Raw genomic sequence first — 25570 nt, 5'->3', positions numbered from 1 at the left:
TCGTGCGTGACTAGGAATTTTTTCGTGTCTACATCCCTTGTCCGTCTGCCTGGGAAATTTTATTCTTTTACCACTAGATTCACTAGCCTTTTTATAATTTGACCACCCTGCGAGAGTTAGGTTGACATGTCTACCTGTGATACGAGTGGCATATATCCACCCTGCGTGACTAGGAATTGAATGGCAACTTGAGAAATCTTTTGTCCTGCCTGCGGCTATGCTCGGTGAATGGTCATCGTGCGACGACTGAACAAGGTGAAGTGCCGTACAAGTTTCGATGGATCTGCTACTAGTCGAGACCCGACCAAAAGCGGCATGTGCCATGCATCTGTAGGCTTGAGCTTTATTTTGGGCACGCATGCTACGGGCGGAAGTGGCACGGGAAGCACGGCGAGTTCGGGAGAATGACGCCGTCGACTCGTGGGTTAATTCGCGAGTCAGGACGAACCGGTGGCGTACGAGCTAGCTAGCTCCTCTCCGCCGCGCAGAGCCAAAGGCGGTGGTTTCCAGCGGCTGCTCTTCAGCGACGACTCGTCGACGGCGGCCGGTACAGAGGCTAGCTGCCGTAGAGGCACAGTCCGAAAAAAATCCACCGGAATTGAAGGCTAGAGAGGAAATTACCGTGCCGTTTACGGTGCCACGCACACAGTATTCCCTTGACGGAGAACCGTCAAAAGGAAAGGATGCTTTCGGCCGGCGATTAGTTACCGGGCGTCCTGTCACGACCGCTGCAGCAGGCTGGATTCTACGCACGTGATGGATGGATGTGTACTAGTAGTCCTGTTGGTCGACGTCATGCGACCCGGTGACCGCACCCCGGCTAGCCGAAGCTAGAGTCGTGCCCCCCCGGTCGTCGCGTGACGCGCGAATTACCTCTGGATTACCTGTGGACACAGGACGAGCGCCCATTCCTGGGAAGTGCCTGTCCGGCACGAAGGAGACTGCGCGCCGTACTGACCAAAACCAAGCTTGTTGACTACCTAGAGGCTGCGCGCACGTACGGTGCTCGGCGTGTACTATACTATTATAGTATACCGCGCTCGAAATGAAGGGCACGAAGCTACTGCTCGCCTCCCGTGTGAACTCACGCACGCGCACGCGGCGGAGCGATCTTTTTGTCAATTTGTCTAGTGGCGGCTCAGCTTTTAAGCCGGTCCATGTAGCTAGCTATCGGATTAAGTGGCGCGTAAACAGACAAGTCCAGCCGACGAGGCCATCATCAGGGTGGTGACGACGGGTCGATCGGCCGGCCTTGAAACTCCGCGCTACCGATCGATGGCGAGAGCTCAGAGCACGCTGCCGATCGATGCGGTTGATCTGGACAACCGCCGGCGGCTCCGCATGGACGCTGCTACGTTGTAGTACGACGCGCTACGTGTGTGCAAAGGTGCTTCCTTCTTGTCACATCTCTCTCCAACTTGTGCAGAAAAGAAATCGTCAGTTCAGCTAGCGGCGTGGTACTTAGCTTAGTGGGGATCGGAGGTAATTTAAGTGATCTCATCCATCCGCCGGTTAACAAGTGCTGGTTGACAACGAGCTCATTCATTTGTGAACCGGAGATCGAGATGTATGGAAGGAAGGGGAGGCGACGGCGACGTCCGAAAGCGAAAGCGAAAGCGAAAGCGAAAGCTACGCGCGCGGCTAGCTGTGCGTGCGACCGATCGATGTGGTCGCATCGGCCTCGTGCATGCACTTGTGCGAGCTGTGACCTGTTCCTTGTCGTCAGGCGTGCGTGCGTGTCGATACACGCTACGTGGACACATGTTCTTTTTTTCAAAATTCGTCTCCACACGCATGTTGCTTCTTTATTTTTTGAAGCTTGCGCGCTGCTTTTTAATTGATCATCAGTTGCACGCGCTGCACCTCCAAGTGCACGTACGTATTTTTATTCGTCGATCTCCTATACATGGTAATAATAAACTCCTGATCAGGGTGTGCATGCATTCGATGCACTACTTACATATGCCAGGTTTTCCATGCGTTCGATCTGTATCGACTTGAATGGAAACCATCGCGGCGGCTCCCGATGATGCTTCTTGATTGATCAGTCAGGTCCGGCAGTCCCCTGCTTGCATTAATCCGGTTTCATTATTTGAGCTTCAGCTCAAGGCCGGGCCTCCATAGCTGACGATGCACGTAAGCTCCAAGCGCTTAACAACCGACGCTCGCTCATCAGCTTTCGATCGAGAAACAAAATCGTCAGGAGGGGATCGAGGAAGAAGCCAGAGGCGCGCGGCGTTGTGTCGCCGTGTCGTGCAACGTGCATGTCGACGGGCGCAGTAACGAACGCCGAGCGCTCTGCTGCCTGCCTCCATCAGCTGCTTAATTGTGCGTAGGAAGAACAGCGGAACGCGACGTGGTGGTCGTCGCACTCACACGCGACGACGATCCAACGACCCTACGAGAAGAGCAGCATGCTGGGACACGACCTCTACGATGGAAGAAGGCGGCCATGGCTCCAACTCCAATCAGCTCTCCCTATTGGCCAGCTAATCAACTATAGCGGCCGCTAGCTCCCTCCCGGCCGGCGGGCGGGACCCGCCAGTGAAAGCATCGCTGACCGTTTGACCCAGCGCTGCATGCATACTCATCCGGCTCCGGCCGGTCAATCTGAAAACGCACGTGCTGCAGCGACCGTTCTACTAGTACTATACTAAGATTGTTTATACTAGTATACTTGGGTCGTTTATCCCTCTTTTTCTTAAAGAAAAAATCCTTTTTTTTGAAAAACTGGCGGCTCAAGTCTGCGAACGGTCCATGGATGCAACACTATACAATCCAATATACTATCAACATATACTTCACGGTGAATTCAATGAAACAAATTTAGTATTGTAAGTGTTATTATTTTTTTACGAGTTTGGTCAAAGTTTGCTAAAATTTAATTTAGCACAAATCTAATACGATATGTAAATAAAAACAGAGGAAGAGGACCACGAGTTTTGGCAGTTCCACCTATACCATGCACGCTCGTGCAGTAAGCCACGCTAATGCTCGTAGTATTAGGTTAAGCAGTGATGCGCATGCGCAAATCATATCCACCTGCAAGTTGGCCAGCAGATGGGCGCGTGGCAAGCTTAAGTAAAGCTTCGAGCTGATAGCTGACATCACCTGTCTCATCGCCCCGAAGACATTTGCGCCCAGCAGCAAGATTCGACATGAAAGTGTTTTCCCGCGACCTAAAGCTGCTTTACTTGCATTGCATCCCCCCCTCTCCGATCCAAAAGAAGAATACGAAGGAGGAGAAAAGTGACAGGAGTTAAATAGCTAAAGTAGTGTGTGCACGACATCAGTAATCAGTTTGCCCTAGGGACCACAAGCTTAGCCTAACATGCATCATCAGGTCCTTAATCCAACTTTGGCCAAAAAGATGGAGAAACGGAGCGAGCCTCCCGGTGCTCAGCGGTCGCCCGGCAGGCACCGTACCGTGCCGGGACGGCGACGCCGTCCGGACTCCGTCGGCGAGCGAGCGACGAGGAGCCCGAATTCGATACGGCTCGCGCTGCCTGTCCTTTTCCCCGGCCGTCCGAAGCTTTTCCGCTCCTTTTACCGGTCCCTATCCCAAGGGCGCACAAGTCGCCCGCGTGACCTGTATACCTCTACGCTTCGGCGGCGGGCGGGCGGGCGGATGCGCTGAACCTGCTCCGGCCGCGCCATTGGAGCGCGTCTCCACTCTTTCCTTCTTCGGTTCTTCTTCCTTGCTGCGCCGTGTCTTTCTCCTTTTATTCTTGTTGTTTTGCTGCGTTTTCAGTTCCTCCGGCTTTCATTTCTTCGCGTACTTTCTGTCGGCGCGCGCTTGCCCGGTCGCGTCGTGGATTCCCAGGCGCTGAACAGTTGTGGATACCGGAAGAGGTGTCGGTGCTAAACCGGGGAACCGCCGCCGCTGCTGCGGTCCGTGTAGGGAGCCTCTACGGTCTGTGGAGCGAGGCAGAGGCCGGAGCCCGTGCTGGAGAAAAAAAGACAGAGACAGACGGCGCCCATATTTGTCTAGCTGTGCTGAAACTGTACCCTTTGTTTTCTTCAGAAAAAAGAAAAAACTGTACCCTTTGTGGCCATCTGTCCTCAGTGACTCTTGAGGCATGGGTACGTGCCGAGGAGCCAACGCCCCTCGTAATAAAACGCAACTTGACACGACGTCCCCGTGTAGATCTCTTCTGTTTGGTGAGAATTGAAGGTACTGGAGGGTATTCGGATGGATTAATTCCCTCCGATCCTCTTGGGTAGGGGGCTAATCGACCAAGGCCGCAGCGAGGAGACTGTAAAAGGGAGAAACAAAATGGGATTTACTAATAAACATTGGAACCATGAAAAATAACAGGCAACATGTATCAGTGGCTACTCCGGCTATTTTTTTCCCTTTCCCAGATATTTATAAAAAAAATTGTTCTACTTTACTACTTTGAACCAATCACTCTGTCCGCTGAACAAAAGTTCAACTTGATTAACTCCTCCAAGTATTTATTTGGTCCAATGTACCCCCTATGGATCTGTATTACTTTTGTTCCTCCACGCACAAATTTTATGACTGGCATAGGGTCCGTTCGGTTCCCCATCTAAAAGCTAGAAACATCTAAATTTTAGAGAGAGGGTACCGAACGGATCTCTAATAGAGTGGCTGTCGTTCGTTTAGAGGGCTCTATTCTTTAGAGCCAACGAGCTCTCTAATGCCACTAGCGGCTCGCGATTCCCGGCGCTGGCCCCGTCCCTGCTCCCCCCCACCCCCCCGCACCGCCGGCCCCCTGCTCCTCCCCTCGCCGCGCCGCCGCCCCCTCTCTCCCCCCGACCCCCCCGCGCCGCCGGCCCCCTGGTCCTCCCCTCGCCGCGCCGCCGCCCCTCTCTCCGCCGGCCCCCTGGTCCTCCCCTCGCCGCGCCGCCGCCCCCTCTCTCCGCCGGCCCCCTGGTCCTCCCCTCGCCGCCGCCGCCCCCTCTCTCGGCCGGCCCCCTGGTCCTCCCCCCGCGCGCCGCCGCCCGCTCCTCCGCCGCCCGCTCCTGCTCCTCCCCCCGCGGCGCCCCTGCTCCGCCCACCCCCCGACGCGGCGCCCCTGCCCGCGCCCCCCGACGCCGCCTGCGCCCGCGCCGCCCCTGCTCCGCCCCTCCGCCACGGCGCCCCTGCCCGCGCCCCCCGACGCGGGCCCTCCCCCGCCGCCTGCGCCCGCGGCCCCTCCCCCGCGGCGCCCCTGCTCCGCCCCTCCGCCGCGGCGCCCCTGCCCGCGCCCCCCGACGCGGCCCCTCCCCCGCCGCCTGCGCCCGCGGCCCTCCCCCGCCGCCGCCCCTCCCCCGCCGCGGCCCCTCCCCCGCGGCGCCCCTGCTCCGCCCCTCCGCCGCGGCGCCCCCGCCCGCGCCCCCCGACGCGGCCCCTCCCCCGCCGCCGCCCCTGCTCCCGCGGCCCTCCCGCCGCCTGCGCCCGCGGCCCCCCCGCCGCCTGCGCCCGCGGCCCTCCCGCTCCTCTTCGCCCTCGCGCTCCTAGCCGGCGCCGCCCGCTCCTCCCCCGCGCGCCGCCGCCCCGCCCCCTGCTCCTCCCCGCAAGCCGCGCCGCGCCCCTGCTCCTCCCCGCGTGCGCGCGTTAGACGCCCCGGTAACGAACGCCCCTCTAAGTAGACTCTAAAATGTTTATACCTCTAATTTATCCATCTATATTTTAATTTATCCATCTATATTTTAGACCCCTCTAGTACGAAACGAACACACCCATAGAATCATCACATATGTTAAGGAGTATTTTTCTAGCATAGTATGTCGTGTTCCTTATCACCCCACAAATCATGAACCAGAAACCCATCTTATACATGGAGGGGAAAAAAGACATACCTCACTAAGGAGGAGGTAGATTGGACCAACTAAAATTATTTTGGACATAAATTGAGCCAACCTTTTTAAATTGGAGTGAAACAAATAAAGTGAAATTGTTCGAGATAATAAAATGGACCTTCTCCTTAAATAAAATAATAGGAGGGTTTTTCTGTGGCTTACGAAGGTTAATATGGTTTTGGATGCTTGCAAGTTGTTTTAGGTGTTCTTATTGTTGTCATCTCCTACTCACATAAAGATATTAGAGTTTAGGAAGTTTTGAAGATTGTCTCAATCCATGTTATAAGACTCTCTTACCACGATGGCAAACATTTTTTGAGCCTTTATAGGAAAGGATAAGCAAATGAATTTTTGAATACAGCAAGGCGAAGGTTCAAGGTACTATGAATTTGTGGGTGATCAGATCTGCCCATCTACTGGGATGGAAGCGGGTTTGTCCGCGGGCCTGTAAGTAGGTTATTTGTTAAGTCAAGTGGATTGGTTTTGAGATAATTTAACCAAATTTTTTTTGGTGATTTTCACTTTCAACCCGGGTGGCCTGTTCCCGCGATGCATGCTAAAAATGGCCTATTTGAGGGGCTTACGGATAAACCCATCCGTATTCCTACTGCTAGCAGTTAAAAGATCCAAAGAGAAAAAAAAAACCACAAACGAAGTGAAAATTATGTCCCACTTGGCCCATTCAAGGGATCCACTTTCCGCGAACCTGCGTGGCGTGGGGCATTTCGCACGTGCCCGCAGCGCTACGGCGCCGAGCATAAATATCCGGGCGCCCTCGCGACTCCACCCTTGCCCTGCAGCTCGACCAGAGGACAGTGCTCCCGTCCCCAAAGACAAGCGGAAGGCAGCAAACACACACACACACACACACGCACGCACGCACGCCTCGACACAACAGACAGAAGAGGGAGATCGACCGCAATGGGGAGGGCTCCGTGCTGCGAGAAGATGGGCCTCAAGAAGGGGCCGTGGACGCCGGAGGAGGACAAGGTCCTCGTCGCCCACATCCAGCGCTTCGGCCACGGCAACTGGCGCGCGCTGCCCAAGCAAGCCGGTGAGCCACCCACCCGACCCGCCGTCTCGCGCTAGCTAGATAGCCAGCTATCTCCGGCCGCCGGCGAGGCAGCGCTGACGAGATGTTCTGATGCTGCTGCTTCTGCAGGGCTGCTGCGATGCGGCAAGAGCTGCCGGCTCCGGTGGATCAACTACCTGCGCCCGGACATCAAGCGCGGCAACTTCAGCAAGGAGGAGGAGGACTCCATCATCCGCCTCCACGACCAGCTCGGCAACAGGTACCGCTGCTCACCAATCCTGCCTCCTTTTCTTTCCCTTTTCTCCCATTGCTGCCTTTTTTAGTTTTTGCTAAATTGGAGCAGCAATGATTGTTGCTTCAACCGCAAAGAAGAAAGGCAAAGGCTTATTCTTCGTCTTCCTCCTTGCTCCTGTGGGGGCGGGCATACAATACATTATCCTCATGGGTCCCCCTCCTCGAGGCCGACGAGAAAGAAAATCCAAGTGTGTTAGCAGGGCACCCACTTGTTCACTAGTTTAATTCGCGTCACTGATGATGCGCGAGATCTGCCGGAGATTCCATCTCCTTTGGCCGCTCTCGCCCGTGGGCGACGAGCAGGAGCAGGGCAAGTGCTGCCTGCAGAGCCTAGATTTCAGCGCGGTGAAAAGAAAAACATGCACATGGTGCTAAACAACTGCGTGCGATTCCAGTAGCGGGGGAATCAAATCACGCAGCGGAGATAGCATAGAACATGTCATCTGGTAGATAATGAAATCCTGCAGTCACTGATGAGCTCTGAATTGTTTTGGTCACAGGTGGTCCGCGATCGCCGCCAGGCTGCCGGGGCGGACGGACAACGAGATCAAGAACGTCTGGCACACGCACCTCAAGAAGCGGCTCGAGCCCACCAAGGAGGAGGCGCACGAGGCGCCGGCGGGCGGCGGCGGCAAGAAGCGCAGGCCCGCGGCGGGGCCGGCGACGAAGCGCGGCGGCGCGAGGAGGGCGCCGGCCGCCGCTGCCCTCCCGGCGGCCGCCGCCGCGCCGGTGTCGCCCGAGCGGTCCGCGTCGTCGTCGGTGACCGAGTCGTCCGTGACGGAGCAGGGCAACACGGGGAGCTCGCCCGGATTCCCCAAGGAGGAGAGCTTCACCTCGTCCTGCCCGGACGCCGAGGAGTTCCAGTTCGACGAGAGTTTCTGGTCCGAGACGCTGTCGATGCCGCTGGAGAGCTTCGACGTCCCCATGGAGCCCTGCGACGCGTTCGGCGCCGCGGCCACCTCGGCGCCGGCTGGCGCCGCCGACGACATGGACTACTGGCTCAGAGTGTTCATGGAGTCCGGCGACGTGCAACAAGAATTGCCGCAGATTTAGAGAGAGACGCAGAGTTTTTCAGTTCCTTGGCTAATTGATTCATCGTTCTTTTTCTCTCTCGATTTGTCATCTTGCATCGGAGGGGACGCATCTAACAGAGAAAGAGTGCCCGCGACGGAACTAGGCAGGAAGAACGCGACGTGCCATGCCACTTTGATCGATCTTGTTTACCTTCTTGTATATAAAGATGATCGAGAAGATACCGGTGATCGAAACCATGCGTCCTGATGAGAAGAATTCTTTTGCACGACGTGCAGATTTCTTTGTACAATAGCCATCACCGGAAATGGACTGTGCCTCACCAAACTGGTTGCTTCAGCTTACCTTGTATGCCACTCGTGTTCGGTTGCGAGATCACATCATGCCAACGCTGAACCAGTGTACGGCTCATGTCCTGCGATCTGCTGTTCTTCTCCAGTGCACGCTTTTGTCGCAGCTGAGGTGAAATGGTAACTACCTTTAAGGAAAATTCCGAAAAACATGTGTTCAGAGACCGGGACAAACCAAAGGAGCATTTCTTTTGGGTGATTTACAGATAAACAATGCCGATGACAGATCTGGCTGTCTCCTGCTGATTGGTTTGATCTGGAAAAGTAAACGAAGAACATGTGCGATGCTGATTCACAGATACATATTGGCGCCGCCAGTTTTCTATTCCAACCTGTGCCTTTCATGTTTAAGCTATGCCAATAGTCTCCATTTTCTTTTTTCTTTTTCTTTTTCTTTTTTTTGAAAAGCACGTCAAGAGCTTTGCCGATCTGGTATTGATAGAGAAGGGAACAGTCTCCAATTGTACAAGCAGGTCTCCTGATGCGTTGTTTACGCGAGGGTTCAGATACTGTACTGTCGAGGATGCCTTTTGAGCTGTTCTAGATGAGTGGAATACACTGCTAATTATCGCCGACAGTTTCATGAGCATCGCAACAGGGGGACCCTTAATGATCTGGATCGTATACGCTGCATGGATCACATCATTTTTTAAATGAATATACAATGCATATCTTTAGTAAGAATTGCTCATTGGTCCAAAGCAAGATGTGAACACCTCCACATTATATTCTAGCTGGTCAAGTCAAAGGAATTGCCCGAGTAGACAAGTAGAGTGTAGGACACGGAATTTATCCTTTGCATTGAAGGTTGAAAAGGCATTTACTGAATACGAGTTTAGGGCATAAAGAACTAGATCCATATCTGGAATGCAGAAAACATATCAATTGGTGCAGACATAAACATGACGTACTGCTGATGTAAAAAATGTTCGAAAGGTCTAAAGGAAGTTTCGTCTTGTAAAATTTCTAGTAGCTGACATAGTAATTAGCTTACGGACAAGTAGTACGTAAAATTGAAAAAGAGAAATAGTTCAAGATGTATTGGAGTTCTCATCAGTTTACAGGTTACTACAAAGAAGAAGAACCAAACTTGAAAAATGGCACGTGCACCGGCGATAAATAAAACATTCCTGTGGCAGCTGCCGCACTGCCGCCACTACTGCAGACTAATCTGCTGAAAAATAAAAACTTTTACTGGTACGTATGCAATACTACTTCAGTAACTTGACTTCACAAATAAAAAAAATCATCCGCGGTCCAATCATGTTGTAGTACAAGCTAAATCTACAAGCGTAATAGCTGATGGATTTTTTTCCCTTCATCCAAGTGGTTTGCAATGGTGTCCATTCCCCCTCATGGTTAAAAAAAAAACAAGAAGAAGCAGAGTTCTGCATGCTTTTCTTGCTGCCTAATAAAATCCAAAAGGCAATGTAGGAATCACCAATGGTCCATGCTAGAAAGGGTAGCCTCGAGTACCATCTGTAATTATTGGTCTAAGCAACATCTGAGATTCAAAATGAATTGGCTACGGAATATGGATAGATCATGTTAACTACTTTACAATATTCCACCATAGGTGAAAGCCTGAAACTAGGCTATCACCGTAGGTTCAGGTTAAATTCCATTGTCCGATGCTAGTGGAGGAGGTGGCTGCTATTAGCTCAATGATATGCTTCTAAAGGTTTGTCCTTTCATGTGTTAGTTCAAACTATATTCTTCTTAATGACAGTACCAGATCAAAAAGGCACAGAAATGTTTGGACTTTCCTCAGCCATATGAACAAGTGATCCTGCACTCAACAATACACCTATATTTCAGAGAAAAAAATGCATTCAACAAATATTGTTGTGATGATTTAACTACGATATCTCTAAGTAGAAGTCAAAAGTTGAGGTGTAGGAATTTCTACCTTGATTAGACCAACTCCACTAACAAAATCTTGGAGGGATAGATATATGTGATCCGTGGTGTGGGAGAGTAAACATAGGCATGTCATTGTTACTTATTGCAGGCACCAAAAACTAAAAAAGTAGGTTAACGAGGGATAGCAACAGTGGCCTAATCGTGCATTAATTCACCCAAACAAAGAACATGCATGCAAGCTGGAGAAGGGAAACCTAAAAAGTTTCACGGCCATAGCTGGAGTCAGCTTCAAGCCTTCCAGCATACATCACAAAGGTCAGTGTCATCCCATGGAGAGTATAGTGTGGTTACAGCACTACACATCTAACATGTGTGTGCATAATTGGTGATGAAGAAGTCTGTAACGATGGAATGATTGTGCCACTAACACCCTACCAGCAAAAAACATGTGATCCCAATGCAAGCAGCCGCTGCTTTTTCAGAAATAATTGTAAATTTTGAGACGTGCGCTGGTTAATTTGTCGGTTTCTTCGATATATTTTTTATGATCGACAGGGAAGTGCGTTGCCTTTAGCGTTACATAAGACGAACCTTGCTGAAGTCATGATGGTGTACGCTAACTTTTCTGAAAAGTCTACTTCTTTGCAACGACACCTGAATAAAAATATCGATTATGATTGTACCGCTAATCCTGTTGCTGATGCTAATCAGGGAACCGCTCAACAGTTCTATTTGTGTAGTACATTTTGCTTGATTTCTTTCTGGTAGTTTATTGGAAGCAAGTGTGTTGCTTGGTGCAGACAATAGGAAGTTGTTCAAAAATCTTTAGAAAACAGTTGGGGAACATGATTGACAGATGGACGATGTGCCAACGCAAACAGGTACTAGTCACAGGAACAGGATCCAATAGCAGCCACGTTTGGAGATATATCTATGGAGGAACAAGATCCAACCAATAGAAGCCATGCTCCACTGTCTATTTCTGAACTGGGAATGGAGATCATCTTGCAGGAGTTTCCGGTGAATACTGGTCCCGAAATACAGCCGTAAAACGTAAGGATAGCTGATCCCTCTTCGCTACATCATGTTTCTTTTTTTTGAGGAGAGTACATCATGTTTCTTTGGTCAAACAAAAACGCGCCACAAGTCGACTACACGGAGGAATGGACGACGAATGGAAATGGAGTTGCAAAGCAGCTCGCGTAACACGTTGATTTCAACCTTCTCTAACTCCTAGCTAGTCTTGTATAGTTACTTGTAGTCTTGTCCTCTTAGTCATATGTAGGATAATATCTAGGCTGTGATGTCCGATGGCGATGACCATATTGACTAGGGGAGTTTCAGGTCGTAGCTGCTGACCTTTCAGTAGAAGATATGGTCAGATCAGGTTTGGAAATTTTCAGAGCATCTGACAAAATGCCACTGCTTTAGCAAGAAGAAATCATTTTTTCAATTGGCAATCGAAGTTGGACTGCCTAATGACATGGATCGGATCGGAAGTCTACCGCTCTGTAGAACATCTTACTTTTATTGGCGCCTATATATCTGTCGCCGTCTTGGCATGGTTTGATATTTGTTCAGGTAGCACCTACAGGTTGGCATGCAGAGACATACAGCGATTTCGACACTCCAACACAGACAGCCTCGCAGCCCTTCTTCGTTGAGACGGTGTCGGCGAGGTCAGACGGTGCGAGGCATCAGAACTGTGATGACCAGCAGCAGGAGCCTCAGGGTTTGGGCCGCTGAAACTTCTCTGTCCGGTGTTTTGTCATTATGCCTGACGAATCAAAAGCAGGTGCAGAAATCTCCTCTGCTACATAATTGTTCTTCGTAATCGCACGCAAGCATGTCCAGCACCTGCTGACACAGTGTCCATGCATTATTTGCCCCCATTTTCTTTTCTTATTGACGTCCTCATAGACATCAAGGATCAATCACTTTTTGCAAGTTAAAACATCATTTTCTCGTTTCCTGCCTGCCATCGCATGAAAAGATGACGACGCTTTCCGGAGCCTGAAACTGACCGCTGTGCGTACGCATCGCGTACATGTCAAGGCATCTATCGATGCACTGACAGCTTCTAGCGATTCTCCGATACCGTTAGCATATATACTTAGGACAGCCACAATGTGGTAAAAAAAAGGTGGCATTAGGCAATAAATAAAGAGGCAATAGCCATTGTAGAGCTGCACTATAAGGCCCTATTTAGTTTGATGTGGCTTATAGTTAGGAATTTAAATTAAGTCTCAATAAGTCCCTAAAATACGAAACATGATGACTTATTGGATATATTTATTGGATATATAGTCTATAAGCTCATAAGTCACAACAATACAATAGAAGTTTTTGCTATGGGGTACCCCTCGTTTACAAGACCCAAAACCCACCCCCCACCCCCATCCCGCACTCACCCTCCCAACCCATTTAATAACTTTGCACTAGGGGTAAAACTGACTTTACACCATCATATTTAATGACTCAAGTCCCTAGAACCAAACAGTGTGGAACTTATTTTTAGTCCCTGGAGAACTAAAGCAATAGAGAAAAAAATATTAAAATGCTAAGATGTAGCCATAAGGAATAAACAAACAGTTTCTCTCTCATCTCCTCTAGCTCTCACTCATTCACACACATGACCAGCGGACTGTATGTCTTGATTTGGATTTTTTTATTCACATACGGACCCCACATCTAATGTCAATTCAGACCTCCAATGTCACAGGAATTACAATAGTTATTACCAACTGACTTCAGGATCCACCTTAAGATTAGGTTAGACAATAGCCATTGCGTTTGCCCTTATAACAACTCACCGACGAAGCAGGAAGAGGGAAAGAAGGACAACGACCCTCATAAAGGCAGCGCCGTGCACTCGTGCCACATGAGTACTCGCGTCAGAATGAGAAGGAACGGCGGCGAGCCCGTTCGTTTTCAGGGGTTCCTCTTCGTTCGTCATGTGCGCTGGGGCCTGATCGCACTGTAGAAAGCTGCTAGCAGCTTGGTGTCGATGATGGACGACGGACGGCGACGTCTACGTGCAATGAAGGTGGTGATGTGTGCGTGGTCGACGGGGGAGCTAACGCTGGGCTCGGCGGCTGCTGGCCGGCTGGCAACGCGTGCCGGGATAGACCGGCATGTCTGGGCACGCACAGGCACAGCGCATCCCTTGCTTGCTTGCATCGTCTTCCGAACTGTCTCGCAACTTGGCATGGATTGTAGCTGGAGGCTGGAGCTGTTTCGATGATAGCGGCGGCTGTATCGGACTTTGCATTCCTGGACGGGTGCATACATACATACATACAGCCGTTGACGCGTCAAACGTCGCCTGAAGATCTTTTGTTTCTGAAGAAGAGCTATAGACCTGTTGCCCCAATCTTCCTAGTCTGTCTCTGTCTTGCATGGCAGAGGAGAGTGTGGTTATCCGCAATTTGGTCCTGAGTTTGAGTCGGTTTAGTAGGTGGCAAGTCCATCCGCAACGAGATTATGGTTATTTTGTTAATTTTATAAGATCTACCTGTTTGGTCTTTCGGCTTTCGCAGATGTATGCAGAGATAGAAACATACGGGATTTCGTTAATTTTAAGATCTGTGTATGCATTACGTTTTGCCTTGGGCGGCCATAAGCTCTTCTTGGCCCATTGCACCAATGCAATGCGAGGTGAGCCCAAATGCATCCCCCACCAGCCACCTCTCTCATCTCCCTGGGCACATAATTCGGACGCCCACGAGACGCGAGAGCCCAAATGCCCACGCCGGCCGGGCCGACCACTGGTCCGGTAACCCGTCGTCGACCCGCGAGAAGCAAAGCCGTGCGCCGAGCCGACCGTCTTACTCTACCTGGGAAGTGGGAACGTCGATGTGGCCATCTGGGAACATCGATCACTTCCGTTCGGTTCGGCCACTCACCTGTACCAGTTTTTTTTCCCGCAGGGTCAACGGGTGGGAAAAGGATTCCCCTTTATTCATTACCAGACTCTTAATCATATTTTTTTTTTCACTAGGTAAGACTAACAAATGGATCCACCGGTGCCAACGTGGCGGCCTGGAACGCGCTGTAGAGGAGCCGCGTCCCAGCAAGCACGCATGCCAGGTTCGGACCCGGGCAGGTGCGCTCGATCCATAGCTGGGAGCCACACCAACGAAGCTATGCTCGGCTTGCTATATGAAGACGGGCTACTCGTTGGCAATGACCTGTAGTGTTTGGCTGGAATAGAAGACGGTCGCTGCACTTCCCATAGAAGGCGCACTCACCTGTACTAGGTACAGTACTACTCCATCTGCGACCAAAAATCAGTTAACACTGCTTGCTATGTGATTGGCTGCTTTGGTGAATTTTGGCGCAGCAATCGTGTCTTTCCTGGTCATCAAGCAAGCACACACATTGCAAAGCATTCATCCGTGATCAGTGTCAGTAACAGTGCCACGCTTTAAAGCTGTGAAAGTATTCAGGGACAAATTTGGAGGAACATCTCCCGTGAAGCCGCCAGTGTGCCGCCCGGAAATGCTACTGGAGCAGCAGCAGGGATAGATCGTCGAGGCGAGCTGGCTGAGAGCGTGATATGTATGTACAAGAACATCCAAGCCCAGCCGACAGCAGGTAGCTTGTGTGATGTGGTGGCCAGTAATTACCTGAGAACTGGCAGCCAAGTGCAAGTGTGCAACTTACCATAGCAACAGCGCTTGAAAAAAAAAACACAAGTCGACTTACCACATCAACGCTTGAAAACAAAAGCACAAGGCAAAACCAAAACTGAGCCGTGTACCAGCTCACCGAACATCCACATTGGCTTCGGCTCCCTCTTCCTTTGGAAAGCCTCAAGCTTGCACAGGTTGCGGACGTAGCCGTCTGCACATGCTGCCCTGAGCGGCGCCATGCATGTACAGGGCGAAGTGTCCCTTCGCGGCGTCTCTGTCCCCGCCGGCAACCAGCTCGTAGGCGTACAGAGTGTGCGGCGAGAGGAACAGTTGTGCGTGGACGTCCTCCGGCTGAGCGCCGGCAGGACCGAGTCCGCGGCATGGTAACTTGCCCAGGTAATATAATCAGCGAGGTCCAGCCACCTGTTTGCCGCCACCAAGGTATCCAGCACCAGGACGGCGAACCTGCCGCTCTCCATGGCCGACCTACATGTATGCATCGTGTGCTGGGTATTTTACAAGCTGCATCTGTATGTGCCTATTATTAGAGATTGATTTTGTTAGCAGCTATAACTACTACCTGAACTGGTTGTTGCGCGCCTGCAGAATTGCCGCGGCCTCGTCCAGTTCCTCAGGGCTCATCCTGCAAGTGTCATGGATACATGGACTGTTGAAAAGAATGCATGTCAATCTTTTAAAGTGTTCTCCACCACGTCAGAACAAGATATTTTCATGGAGCACTATAAAATTAGTAATAAATAAAATTAGAAAAATATTAGATCATCTAGAAATTCTCTACAAAGGGGACGTTTATCTCAATACCATGATCCCCCTTCGTCTATAAATAGAGTCCCCACCCTTACCATGGTATTCAACCATGAGTATGGCATATCAAAGCAAGGGTGGTAGTGCTAGGTAGGAGACAGTAAGAGAGAAGGGTGAGTGCTAGCCTAGCAACTAAAGAGGAGAGTGTTGTATGCTCTTATGTACTATTATTGTGTTGCAATAAAGGCAAGTCTTGTTCTTGTGCAACTCCTTATCTTAGTGGCTGTTAGGACCACGTTAATTTCCAACTTGCACGATCAAGATAACTAATAGAAATGCATATCAATTAAATACTATATATGGAACGAAGTAAGCTGACTGAAGGCTATTTTGAACAAAACTAATAAAGACTATTGTGGCTAACTGACACAATCAGCGAGATACATGTGCTGATTAAATTGTCCAAAAGATATGCTTCAGCTATTTACGCCCTTAGGTACATGACATATTGATATGGTTGCAAATCAATGACAAGATGAGAGGTAAGTAGCAGATGATTGATATATAATAATTAGAAAATGGAAATAGTATTTCACAACTTTATTTAGGATGATAATCATAATATTTCACACAACTTAATTTAGGATGATAAGCAGAAGACACACACTAGCTGGTAAATAGCTATTAACATAGTACATGTTGATTCATCTGCCAGAGTAGAGTAATACACATCCACCTCCTGAGTGTCTGCGAAATTATAGCATTTCCTACTTGCAAAATTAGGATAATAAAATTTAGAATACTTGGATCCCACTTATCTGAAAACGAGAATGATATTTGGAAGATCACCTCATGATCTCAAAATACTTTTCTAGATAATGGTCAATTCACGAATGACCTCAACAACAAACCTCTTCAGAATAATGTCAAGCAATTCCAAATTCTATATTATTGGGTCTTATTGTTGGCAATGCAAGCACTACTAAACCATGAAGATGTTTCAAAGCACCATTTAGAACTAATATGCAAATAAGCACCAATACCACTATAGTCATATTATCAATATTCCAGTCATTATTAGTATTGACAAAATTGCTATTTCCCACCAATTAACTCCATTAGCCGCCATCGTGCATATCCAACTGCTTATAGTTTCCACTCTCCAGGACTAGCTAGTCACCATGAAGGTGTCTGAACAAGCACTAGAGAACTACTCTGACCCGACTCCTGCTTGTTGCAACACAATCAATTTAGCAATCATTGGACATCAAATTCTTCTATTGTAGGGATTACGCAGCTTGGGTTCAGATCTGGCAATTGGTTGCAAAACGGTCATAGGATTTAGCCCTACAATGCCCTGAGTTTGAAGGGAAGCACCATCTGCCGTACTACACTCCAAAGTATTGGCAAATCAACCTTTATAGGTTGGTTCTAAATACACTCCAAAGTGCTGGCAAATCAACCTTTATGGGTTGGTTCTAAATTCTCTAATCAGTAGTGTACATCTCATTTATCTGTAAAATCTAATAACAACAACTATATTTTTCATATTTACACTTTGCTTAACAGCTTGCAGCCAATTCTAGGGCCTTACAAGAAGGAAGTCATAACTCTCGTTTTGTAACCCCATCATGATAATGTTCAACTGGTTCTCTGCATGTCGCTGTCTATTTTATGAATTTTTTAAATATCTAATATGACACCCGATTTGTCAAAGGGATTGGATTGGTGACTTACCCATTTAGTGACTTTGGCACTGGATGTTCAAAAAACGGGTACTATCGGATCGGGTGAAATAGAGAATAGATAGAGAGATATTGACTTTTTTCACATATGTAACTACATTCTCACATTATTTTTTTATGTTTTTACGCGATCGGAAAACGAATGAGATCAGAAAGATAGGCTGACGACTTGATGATAAAGTCGGATGTTTCCGTGAGCAGTAAGCAGCGGATCTCCCCTTACTTTTTTGGGAGAAAGCTGGTGGGGATCTCCCTTTTTTTGGGAAAGCTGGTGGCCCTTTTGGCGATTAGTTCTTTCAACGGGGCGGGTAGAAATGGAATAAAAATAAATTGATAAAACAGTCCTAGAAAAACATTCTGCTAATTAAACTTTATGATATTCTAAAAGGATTGGGTAATTATGTTAATTCATTATTTTGTGCAGAGTGGAGATAAACAAAAGCTTTGCAGGTCCATCTTTCTTTCTTTTAAGTCACTCATTTCAATTGGTGGTGTGTTATTTATTGCATTTCCTAAAAAGAGTTGGCGTAACATATGATTCTTGAATCCCTTGTACACATGTCAATAACCATTGTTTTTAACCTCAGCGCTTTCAGCAATGGAACCACTGATTCTGTGGTATCTGAAGTGCAAACTGAAGCAATAATACAAGGTAAGGTGGCTGTGCCACAGCTTTCACGATGTCTCTGTTTTGTATTCTATATGAAACTTTGTTTTCTTATACTAAAAAGCCGAAACACTAGTTGTTCTATTATTGCAATGTGTGCTATCTTACTTGCCGAGCCAGAGGCGGACCTAGGACCCGACGATCCTGGGCGCCTGCTCGGGCTCTAATGCAATATCGCGAAGAAACTTTATTCTACCACCCGTTTAAATCAGCCCTCTGTAGCTGCAACCTGGGAACAGAGTACAGAGAGCACTCTGCTTAAGCTTTGCCCAGGCTCCATTAGATGCATGGGTCTGCCACTGTGTCAGGCCTTGCTAATAGTAAAAATCCGAGTGAATCTGAAGTCCTTGACATTGTTGTCTTCTGTTGTGTGTTGCGGCAGGAGCATTGGGAGGGGTGTGGGGGGGGGGGGGGTGCGGGGGCGGGAAGCAGTTTGGAAGCAAAGAAGCTGATAGTACAAGCACCTCGATGAAGGGAAGATTGTGACGTCGGACATCACAGACGCTGGAGATACCGCTACAAGATCAGTGAAGGCTAGGAAAGATGATGCTTCTACCCTCTGAAGAGAGGAATCGTGGTGAACAGCTCCTCGGATAGGATTGATCAATGAGTAGCAAATTAGGCTCGCAGCCTTGTTCGCTTGTATTGGTGACATATTGTGGTCGTTTTTTGGGATGATGTTACCTTGTTTGTAATCAGATTTTTCGGTTCCATGACGAGCTGAGAAAGCATCAGGTTGCATCAGGAACACGATAACACATCGATGCGACAATACAGAACTTCCATTGACGATGCAGAACCAAAAGTACAGTGCATACATTAGGGTCTACACATCAGTGCACGTAACATTACATGAAAGCCATCAGTGCACATAACCATGTACTACAGATTTTATCCCTCTTCAGAGACCTCAACACCCAAAGTCACAGAAGTGGTGACCTACTACAAACACAATACACTATCGCCCTTCTGATACAGCTTCCAAGCAGGGACAGAAGCTCCAGCATCATCATCATTTCATTCATCAAATGCAAGACTGGTTCGCCTGCTCAAATCGCTCTGCTTGAACCGCGGCAGCCTCCTCAGACACTAGTGCCTCTAACAGCAAGGCCTTCACCTCCCAGGAATCAAAAGGGAAACCCCTCCTCGTGTAGGCATTAAGGAGAGCAGCACTTCCTTGCTTCACCAGCTTGACAAAGGCACTGCCGCCAATGTCGTCTGTTCTCATGGTTGCTTCCAGCAGGGTGAGGCGTGGCCCGTACCTCTCAACCGACCTAGAGCCAAAGACCTTTGAGACAGCTGCTTCCTGAGGCGCGATGTTGGGCCATGGCTCAGCTCCACTGCTCCAGAATCTGCAGAGTACTTGCACGATATGAGATTTCTTTGTTTCTGTTTAATGACTAGTTGGACATAAGATGGCTAGGAACCTCAATCAAGCTGCTTTCATCCTTAAAATGCAATATAAACAAAATGTTGATAATGTACTGCAGATTTTATCCCTCTCCCTTAAAATGTTTCCTTCATAAAATACAAGCGCACTGTGGCAGCTCATGATCTTTTGACATGGCAAATCACAAAATCTATGTATTGATTGAGAGTTAAGAGGCAAGAGAATCAACAGCCATCTTAACAAATACTAAGAGTGTTGGCAGGTGGCAGCCACTTACAAGTAGATGGTGTTGAGGAAAATTTTGAAAATGAAGTTCTTTTCCATACAGAAAGAGTATCAGAAACAAATAACTATGATAAAAGAAAAGGAATATGCTCCCAAGTCTTGTTTGATTGTAAAAGCTCCAAGCCAAGTTTTGGACAGTAGGACTCCTATTGTTTAGCAATTAGAAGGTTGCCGGTACAGTTAAGGCCATAACTATGATTAATTTCTTCAAAATTTCAAGAAATTGATTTTTTACCAAGCTGCACCTGCAGGTAGTTTTAGCCATTGTACTTACTTGTCACTGAAAATAACTACAATTGGAAGGTACTAATTGTGATCCCCAAAATTGAATCACGCAGAGGCTATGATAGTAGTGCATCTATTGCAGAGAACGCCCCACAATGTCACAACACTTCTCTTCATGACAAGACGCCCCACAACAGGACAACTTCAACAACCAAAGCTTGAGATTAACGAAACGTTCATAGATTCATGTAATTAATGAAACCAATGTGAATGGTCCTGATGCCACGAGACTAAGCTAGGAGCTGTTTATGATGGCTGCACATTCACAATGGCCAACTTAGAGGAAGCAAAAAGGCACCACTTGGAGATACTCCTATACCACGTGACATGATTGCCACAGGAAATACATTATTACAACAACATTTTTCGGTTGGATCAGATGCTTTCTACCTGACCAGACAACACCCTAACTTCATGTTCAAATGTCAAAATGTACTCCATGGGGCAAGTGCTGTACAGCTTATCAGGCTGATTCCATGGAATTGTACGCTCAAGAATTTAGGTTGGAATGGAGTGTACGAAAAGGGATTTCAGAAAAGGACATTTGAGGTATTAGTGGGCTCGCAAAGGAGTGCAGAACAATCTTATGCGCCTTTGACTGAAATTGTTAGGCTGAAACGACAACTATTTTAGATCTACCCACTCCCAGAAGTGGTCACTTTGCACAAGCAGTAAGCCTGAACAAAGGTTAAATTTTTGGAACACGCCTTGGCACCACCCAACAAAAATGGCTACCATTTTTAATTCCTTCTCATTCCCAAACTTCCAGCTGGGTAAGCTACAGAGCTGTCAGTTCCTACATTGTAGTATATGCGCATCTAACCTGAAACCATCCACTTTCTTGACCAGTATTGAAAAGATTTATACGCACGAACATCCCACGATTCAGTCCCTTGTCTATCTCCATTTTTAGAACAGATTACATGTCTAACTGAACAGTAAACACTGACCTAATGACCATCGAAAGTTGCTGAAATAACCTACTAAAAATCGAATCCTCTTAACATCCGCATGAGAAAGGCGCTACATTGATTCAAGAACGGGGTTGAGAGTAGTATGCTGAGTTGCTTACTGGGGTGTGCATCTCCCAACTGCTCGGGTGTAGAGGTACCCCGGCCACGCGTGCGCGTCGCCGCGGCTCCCGTCGGTGTGCAGCCGCATCCTCCTGCCCTCCCCCTCCTCCGCCGCCGCCATACGGACCCTGCCGTACATCCCATTTGCTGCCCAGAAGGATGAACAGATGAGGATGAACCAGGCGAGAGCTAGAGGACGGCGCGGCGCCGGTGAACCCATTTCCCCTCTCTCTCTCTCTCTCTCTCTCTCTCTCTCTCTCTCTCTCTCTCCCCCTCCCTCTCCACCCTGCTGTTGTGCAGTTCTACTGGTTGCTCGCTTGCAGGTTTGCTGCTTATCCTACAGGCGACAGACTTTATGGAGCCCAGTTTGAAATGCGGACACTGTCCTCCCTCCCTCCCTCTCTCTCTCTCTCTCTCTCTCTCTCTCTCTCTCTCGCACACAGATCGGTTCCTCTGAAGGAGCGTGCACCGGCCCACAACAAGATGCGCCGGGCCCATACCTGTCGTTAGTCATGCCACGGGTGTGAGATTTTCTTCTCCTCCCTTCAACTTTTCACATATTCTGCAGCCCCAGCTCCAGGTGAAGGAGACGACAGCGCTAAGTATAGAAAGTAAATACAGGTGTTTGGAAGTGCGTTTTTCAGTAAAGCGCAGCTCTTCTTTATGATTTTTTATCGATCTACGTGTCGCTCTACTCTACCTCAAAAGACTTGCCGTTGATATAAATTAGGAGAGCACGAGAGTTGAAGACATTGGATGGAAGATGGTAAACATCTTATTCTACGGTGTCGCTACATACAGACAGGAGTATCTCCTGCTAGGGTGTCCAGACCCTTGGCGTCTCACAATTCGTAATCTCCTCCACACCTTCTGGGAGACGAGGCATACGGCCTGGGCCTGACAGCTGGGACCGTGGTCTCCGGACCCTCTCCGTGCTATTCCAGGTCCGGGGCCTCCACGCCGCTAGGGAGGCTGGAGAGCTCTCGGGTAGCCCCCGCGGACCCGGTCTCCCCAGGGAGGTCCGGGGTTGCCACGTGTGATGGCCGGTCCATCACAGGCCAGACCGCTCCGACCGGCCTCGAGGGCTCGGACCTCCCTTCCCCCAGGAAGGGGTCCGGTGCCTCCACGTGCCGTCCTGCAGAGGGAGCGGGAGTGGCCCTGCCGCGTGCCTGCGGCTGGAGGCCCTTCGCGGGTCACCTCCCCAGCTACCAGCATTTAATGCGGTAGCTGGGCCGGGCGTGCCCAAGTCAAAAAGAACGGCCTGCCACTGACACACGGGGCAGGTATGCTGACACTACGGTAGCCTGCTTGACCTGAAGGCGGCGCGTCATATCACCGTGCACAGTGCGCGGACTGTGTACAGTCCCGTCACGGCGCTGCGCGCGTGATGATGGCCTGTAATAAGCGAGCCAAGGCGTGCGCTATAACAGTACGCACGCAACGGGTCAGCGTTGTTTCACCGCCTAACAGGAGGTTCCATCCCAACAGTGACAGCACGGCTTCACTGTTGGGCAACGCAGACAGTGGACACTGTGCAAGACAAGGTTGTACACGGTCATATCCTAGCTGTGGATACGCACATCAACTTCTCGGTCGAGAGGACTACGGAGAGGAGCTCGAGAAGATGACCTCCGTATCTCTCGTAGAACAGGCTCCTGTTGGCCAGGCCCACCTGTCGGGGTCCGGCTCAATGTAAGCACTCCCCTTGGGCTATAGAAGGGAGAGTGCACTCGTTAGAAGACAAGGTTCAGACACACGAACACAAACTTAGGGGCATCCGTGCTCACACAATTAACACAACACCAAAGTGGACGTAGGGTATTACGCTCCGGCGGCCTGAACCACTCTAAAATCCTCGCGTCTTTCCTGCGTTCATCTGTCCACCGATCTAGCGCTCCTAAGTCTCCTCCAAACCCATCCTTTACTAGGATTAGGCGGGTGCGTTCCGCCACCCGGCTGGAGTTTTCTTCCGACGGATGGGTATTTTGGGTTCGTGATATTTGGGAAATAATCTTATTATATTTCACTTTAGCTTTATGGTTTAATCAAACTTTTTCTAACTTTTACTGCATTGTGCCTTCCACTTTGCCTTACTCAAACGTTACAAGGCTGCAGCTGCCCCAAAAAAAGGTCGCCGATATGCATAAACATACAATCTACTTGATCCTCAAAAAAAAGAAAACTTGGTGTTACTATTTTTTCGTTGACATGTGACTGGGAAATGTAATGGTAAAAGTGTCAGTAATACTGCTGTCGACTTAAGAGAACTAACCACTGACAGACTTAAGATATCTAGTTTGAGAAAAGTTTGATATAAAGAACCCTAACGAAACCTAGAAAATCTCACCACACGTTCAGATATAACACGATAAATCAGCCGCATCAACAGGATATCATGCTGCCGACTTCCATGGGAAAAGAAGCCTGGACGACTTCCGATTGGCGCCACAGTTCTCTTTGGCAGGCATCTCCGGGTCGATCTCTACCAAGTCCCAGCTGTCGTCCTCGTCCGTGCTTCCATGGCTGCTGCCGTCCGGTTCTTCCCGTCGCTGCTCCCGCTCTTCTGAGCTATCGCAATGCTCATTCAGAGCGCAACCTTCTTCTTCATCCTCCGATGAGCTCGTATGGGCTTCCTCTTCATCCTCTGATGAGCTCGTGATGGAATAATGCTCTGCCCTCGCCTCATCAGCCCCTTCGTCCGCACCTACGGTGATGTCCTCGCCGATGCCAGCAAGCCCCGCCTCCCTATCTTCGTCGTCTCCCGATTCGTCCATCTCCGAAAAACTGTCCTCTTCAACCAGCAGGAGGTCCGCCATGACGCAAAGCCACAGAAAGCTGAGCGCGGCCAGGTAGAAGTCGAGCGCGAGGTAGACGACAAAGCTCTTGACGCCGGACGCTGCAAGCACCGCCATCGCGCCGCGCCTCCACTTGTCGACAGCTCCATCCACGCTTCCTGCCGAGCCCTCGGCTCCCTCGCCGTCGTCCGGCGTCAGCTCGACTTGCCTGCCAACACTGAGCACCTCGAAGTTCCAGAGGGCCAGGAGCGCGAGTTCCGTAGGCCGCGGGCCGAGCTTGACGTGGAGGAGGAAGGCGTCGAAGCAGAACGCGATGATGATCAGGACCCACAGCAACTGCCAAGACTCTCGCACGTCGAGCTCCGCGTCTAGCCTTGCCTCGCCGGCAGCGCCCTCCCGCTGCTGGGTCGTGTCGTCCGCGTCGTCGGCGCTATCCCTGGTTGTGCCAGCTTCGTCGTCGTCCGGAAAGTCAATCCAATCCGCTAGCAGCATGGCCAAGCCGCACGCTGACGCTAAGCACGCGGCGTAGAATTGCGTTCCGCTGATGGTGCTGAAGCGGAAGATCAACTGCGTGCTGAACAGGAGGTAGAACCCGATCCCGACGAGAGATACGATGTCCCTGAACACGAAGCCGGCGGCCTCCTCCTCGTTGCACGACGTCGGCGACCTGATCGCACGGATCACGCCTCTCAGGTATCCCAGCACCGCCGGCGCTTGGGTTTTAGCTTCCTTCCACGCGGCGTCGAGCATCACGGTCGCGGCGAGACGGATCACGCGACCGGCCAGGCGGAGCACGAACCACGCCGCGCCCGCGGCATCCTTGTGCTGGCCCCACTTGGCCTGCGCCCACCTCCGCGCGCCGTCCGCCCGGCCGGTGACCGCGGCGCGGGCGCGGCGCGCGCACTCCTCGGCCCCGGCGCAGACGGGCGCGGTCGCCGGATGCGCCCGCGCGGCGTCCCGCAGGCTCCGCAGGTCGTCCCACAGGTCGGCGCGCGCGAGCAGCGGCCCCCGCCGCGCGCGGGCGCCCAGCGGGCCCAGGACGGCGTCGACGCGATCCGGCCACACGGCGCGGGCGAAGCAGGCCAGGGAGACGCCGAGCGTGGCGTAGTACGCCAGCAGGCTGGACGCGCATGCGGATACGGCGACGCAGCAGACGGCGCACGCGGGGACGAGGGTCGTTGTGGAAGCAGGGACGGCGGCGCCGCCGACGCCCGCGCCGTGTGTTGCCGCCGGGACGACGACGGCCATGGTGAACGTGTCGCGCGCGAGATCGCTATGGCGAGGGAGACCTGGCGGGGCGGGCGCGCATCGGGTATATGACGGCGGCGCTAGGTTCCGGCCGAGTCAGCGTACAACTCTGCAACAAGGAAGAAGTAGTAGTAGATCGGGGAGAGACGTAGACGAACTCATCGAGCCATCGGGGGCTTGCAAATAGGCGCGTATCGGGGGCTGATTCCGCTGCAGCAGCCTCCCAGGTTTGCAGGTGAAGAGTTTGGATCCGTCGCCTGATCCTTAGCGCGTACTAGGCGTAGCGGTTCGTGATCGTGCATG

At 50.4% G+C, this 25570-nt stretch overlaps 3 protein-coding genes across 3 annotated transcripts; 1 reads left to right on the top strand and 2 right to left on the bottom strand.

Annotated features, from left to right (window-relative positions):
* Positions 1-6478: 6478 nt before the first annotated feature.
* On the top strand, positions 6479-8506 carry LOC112900280 (transcription factor MYB4-like). Its single transcript, XM_025969084.1, has 3 exons — positions 6479-6862; positions 6971-7100; positions 7636-8506. The coding sequence occupies exons 1-3, from the start codon at positions 6730-6732 to the stop codon at positions 8186-8188; spliced, it is 816 nt and encodes a 271-aa protein (XP_025824869.1). The 5' UTR covers positions 6479-6729; the 3' UTR covers positions 8189-8506.
* A 10449-nt stretch (positions 8507-18955) lies between these two features.
* Positions 18956-21539, bottom strand: LOC112900356. Its single transcript, XM_025969181.1, has 2 exons — positions 21224-21539; positions 18956-19543 (listed from the first exon to the last, which is right to left on the bottom strand). Exons 1-2 carry the CDS (start codon positions 21442-21444, stop codon positions 19216-19218), a joined length of 549 nt encoding a protein of 182 aa, XP_025824966.1. The 5' UTR covers positions 21445-21539; the 3' UTR covers positions 18956-19215.
* Positions 21540-23417: 1878 nt separating this feature from the next.
* Positions 23418-25267, bottom strand: LOC112900777. Its single transcript, XM_025969580.1, has one exon. It carries the CDS (start codon positions 25265-25267, stop codon positions 23618-23620), a length of 1650 nt encoding a protein of 549 aa, XP_025825365.1. The 3' UTR covers positions 23418-23617.
* Positions 25268-25570: the final 303 nt, after the last annotated feature.

The sequence above is a fragment of the Panicum hallii genome, chromosome 7 (assembly GCF_002211085.1).
Source record: "Panicum hallii strain FIL2 chromosome 7, PHallii_v3.1, whole genome shotgun sequence".
NCBI classification, from domain to species: Eukaryota; Viridiplantae; Streptophyta; class Magnoliopsida; order Poales; family Poaceae; genus Panicum; species Panicum hallii.
Note: the sequence above shows the minus strand (reverse complement) of the source record. Positions and strands in the feature narration are given on the sequence as shown.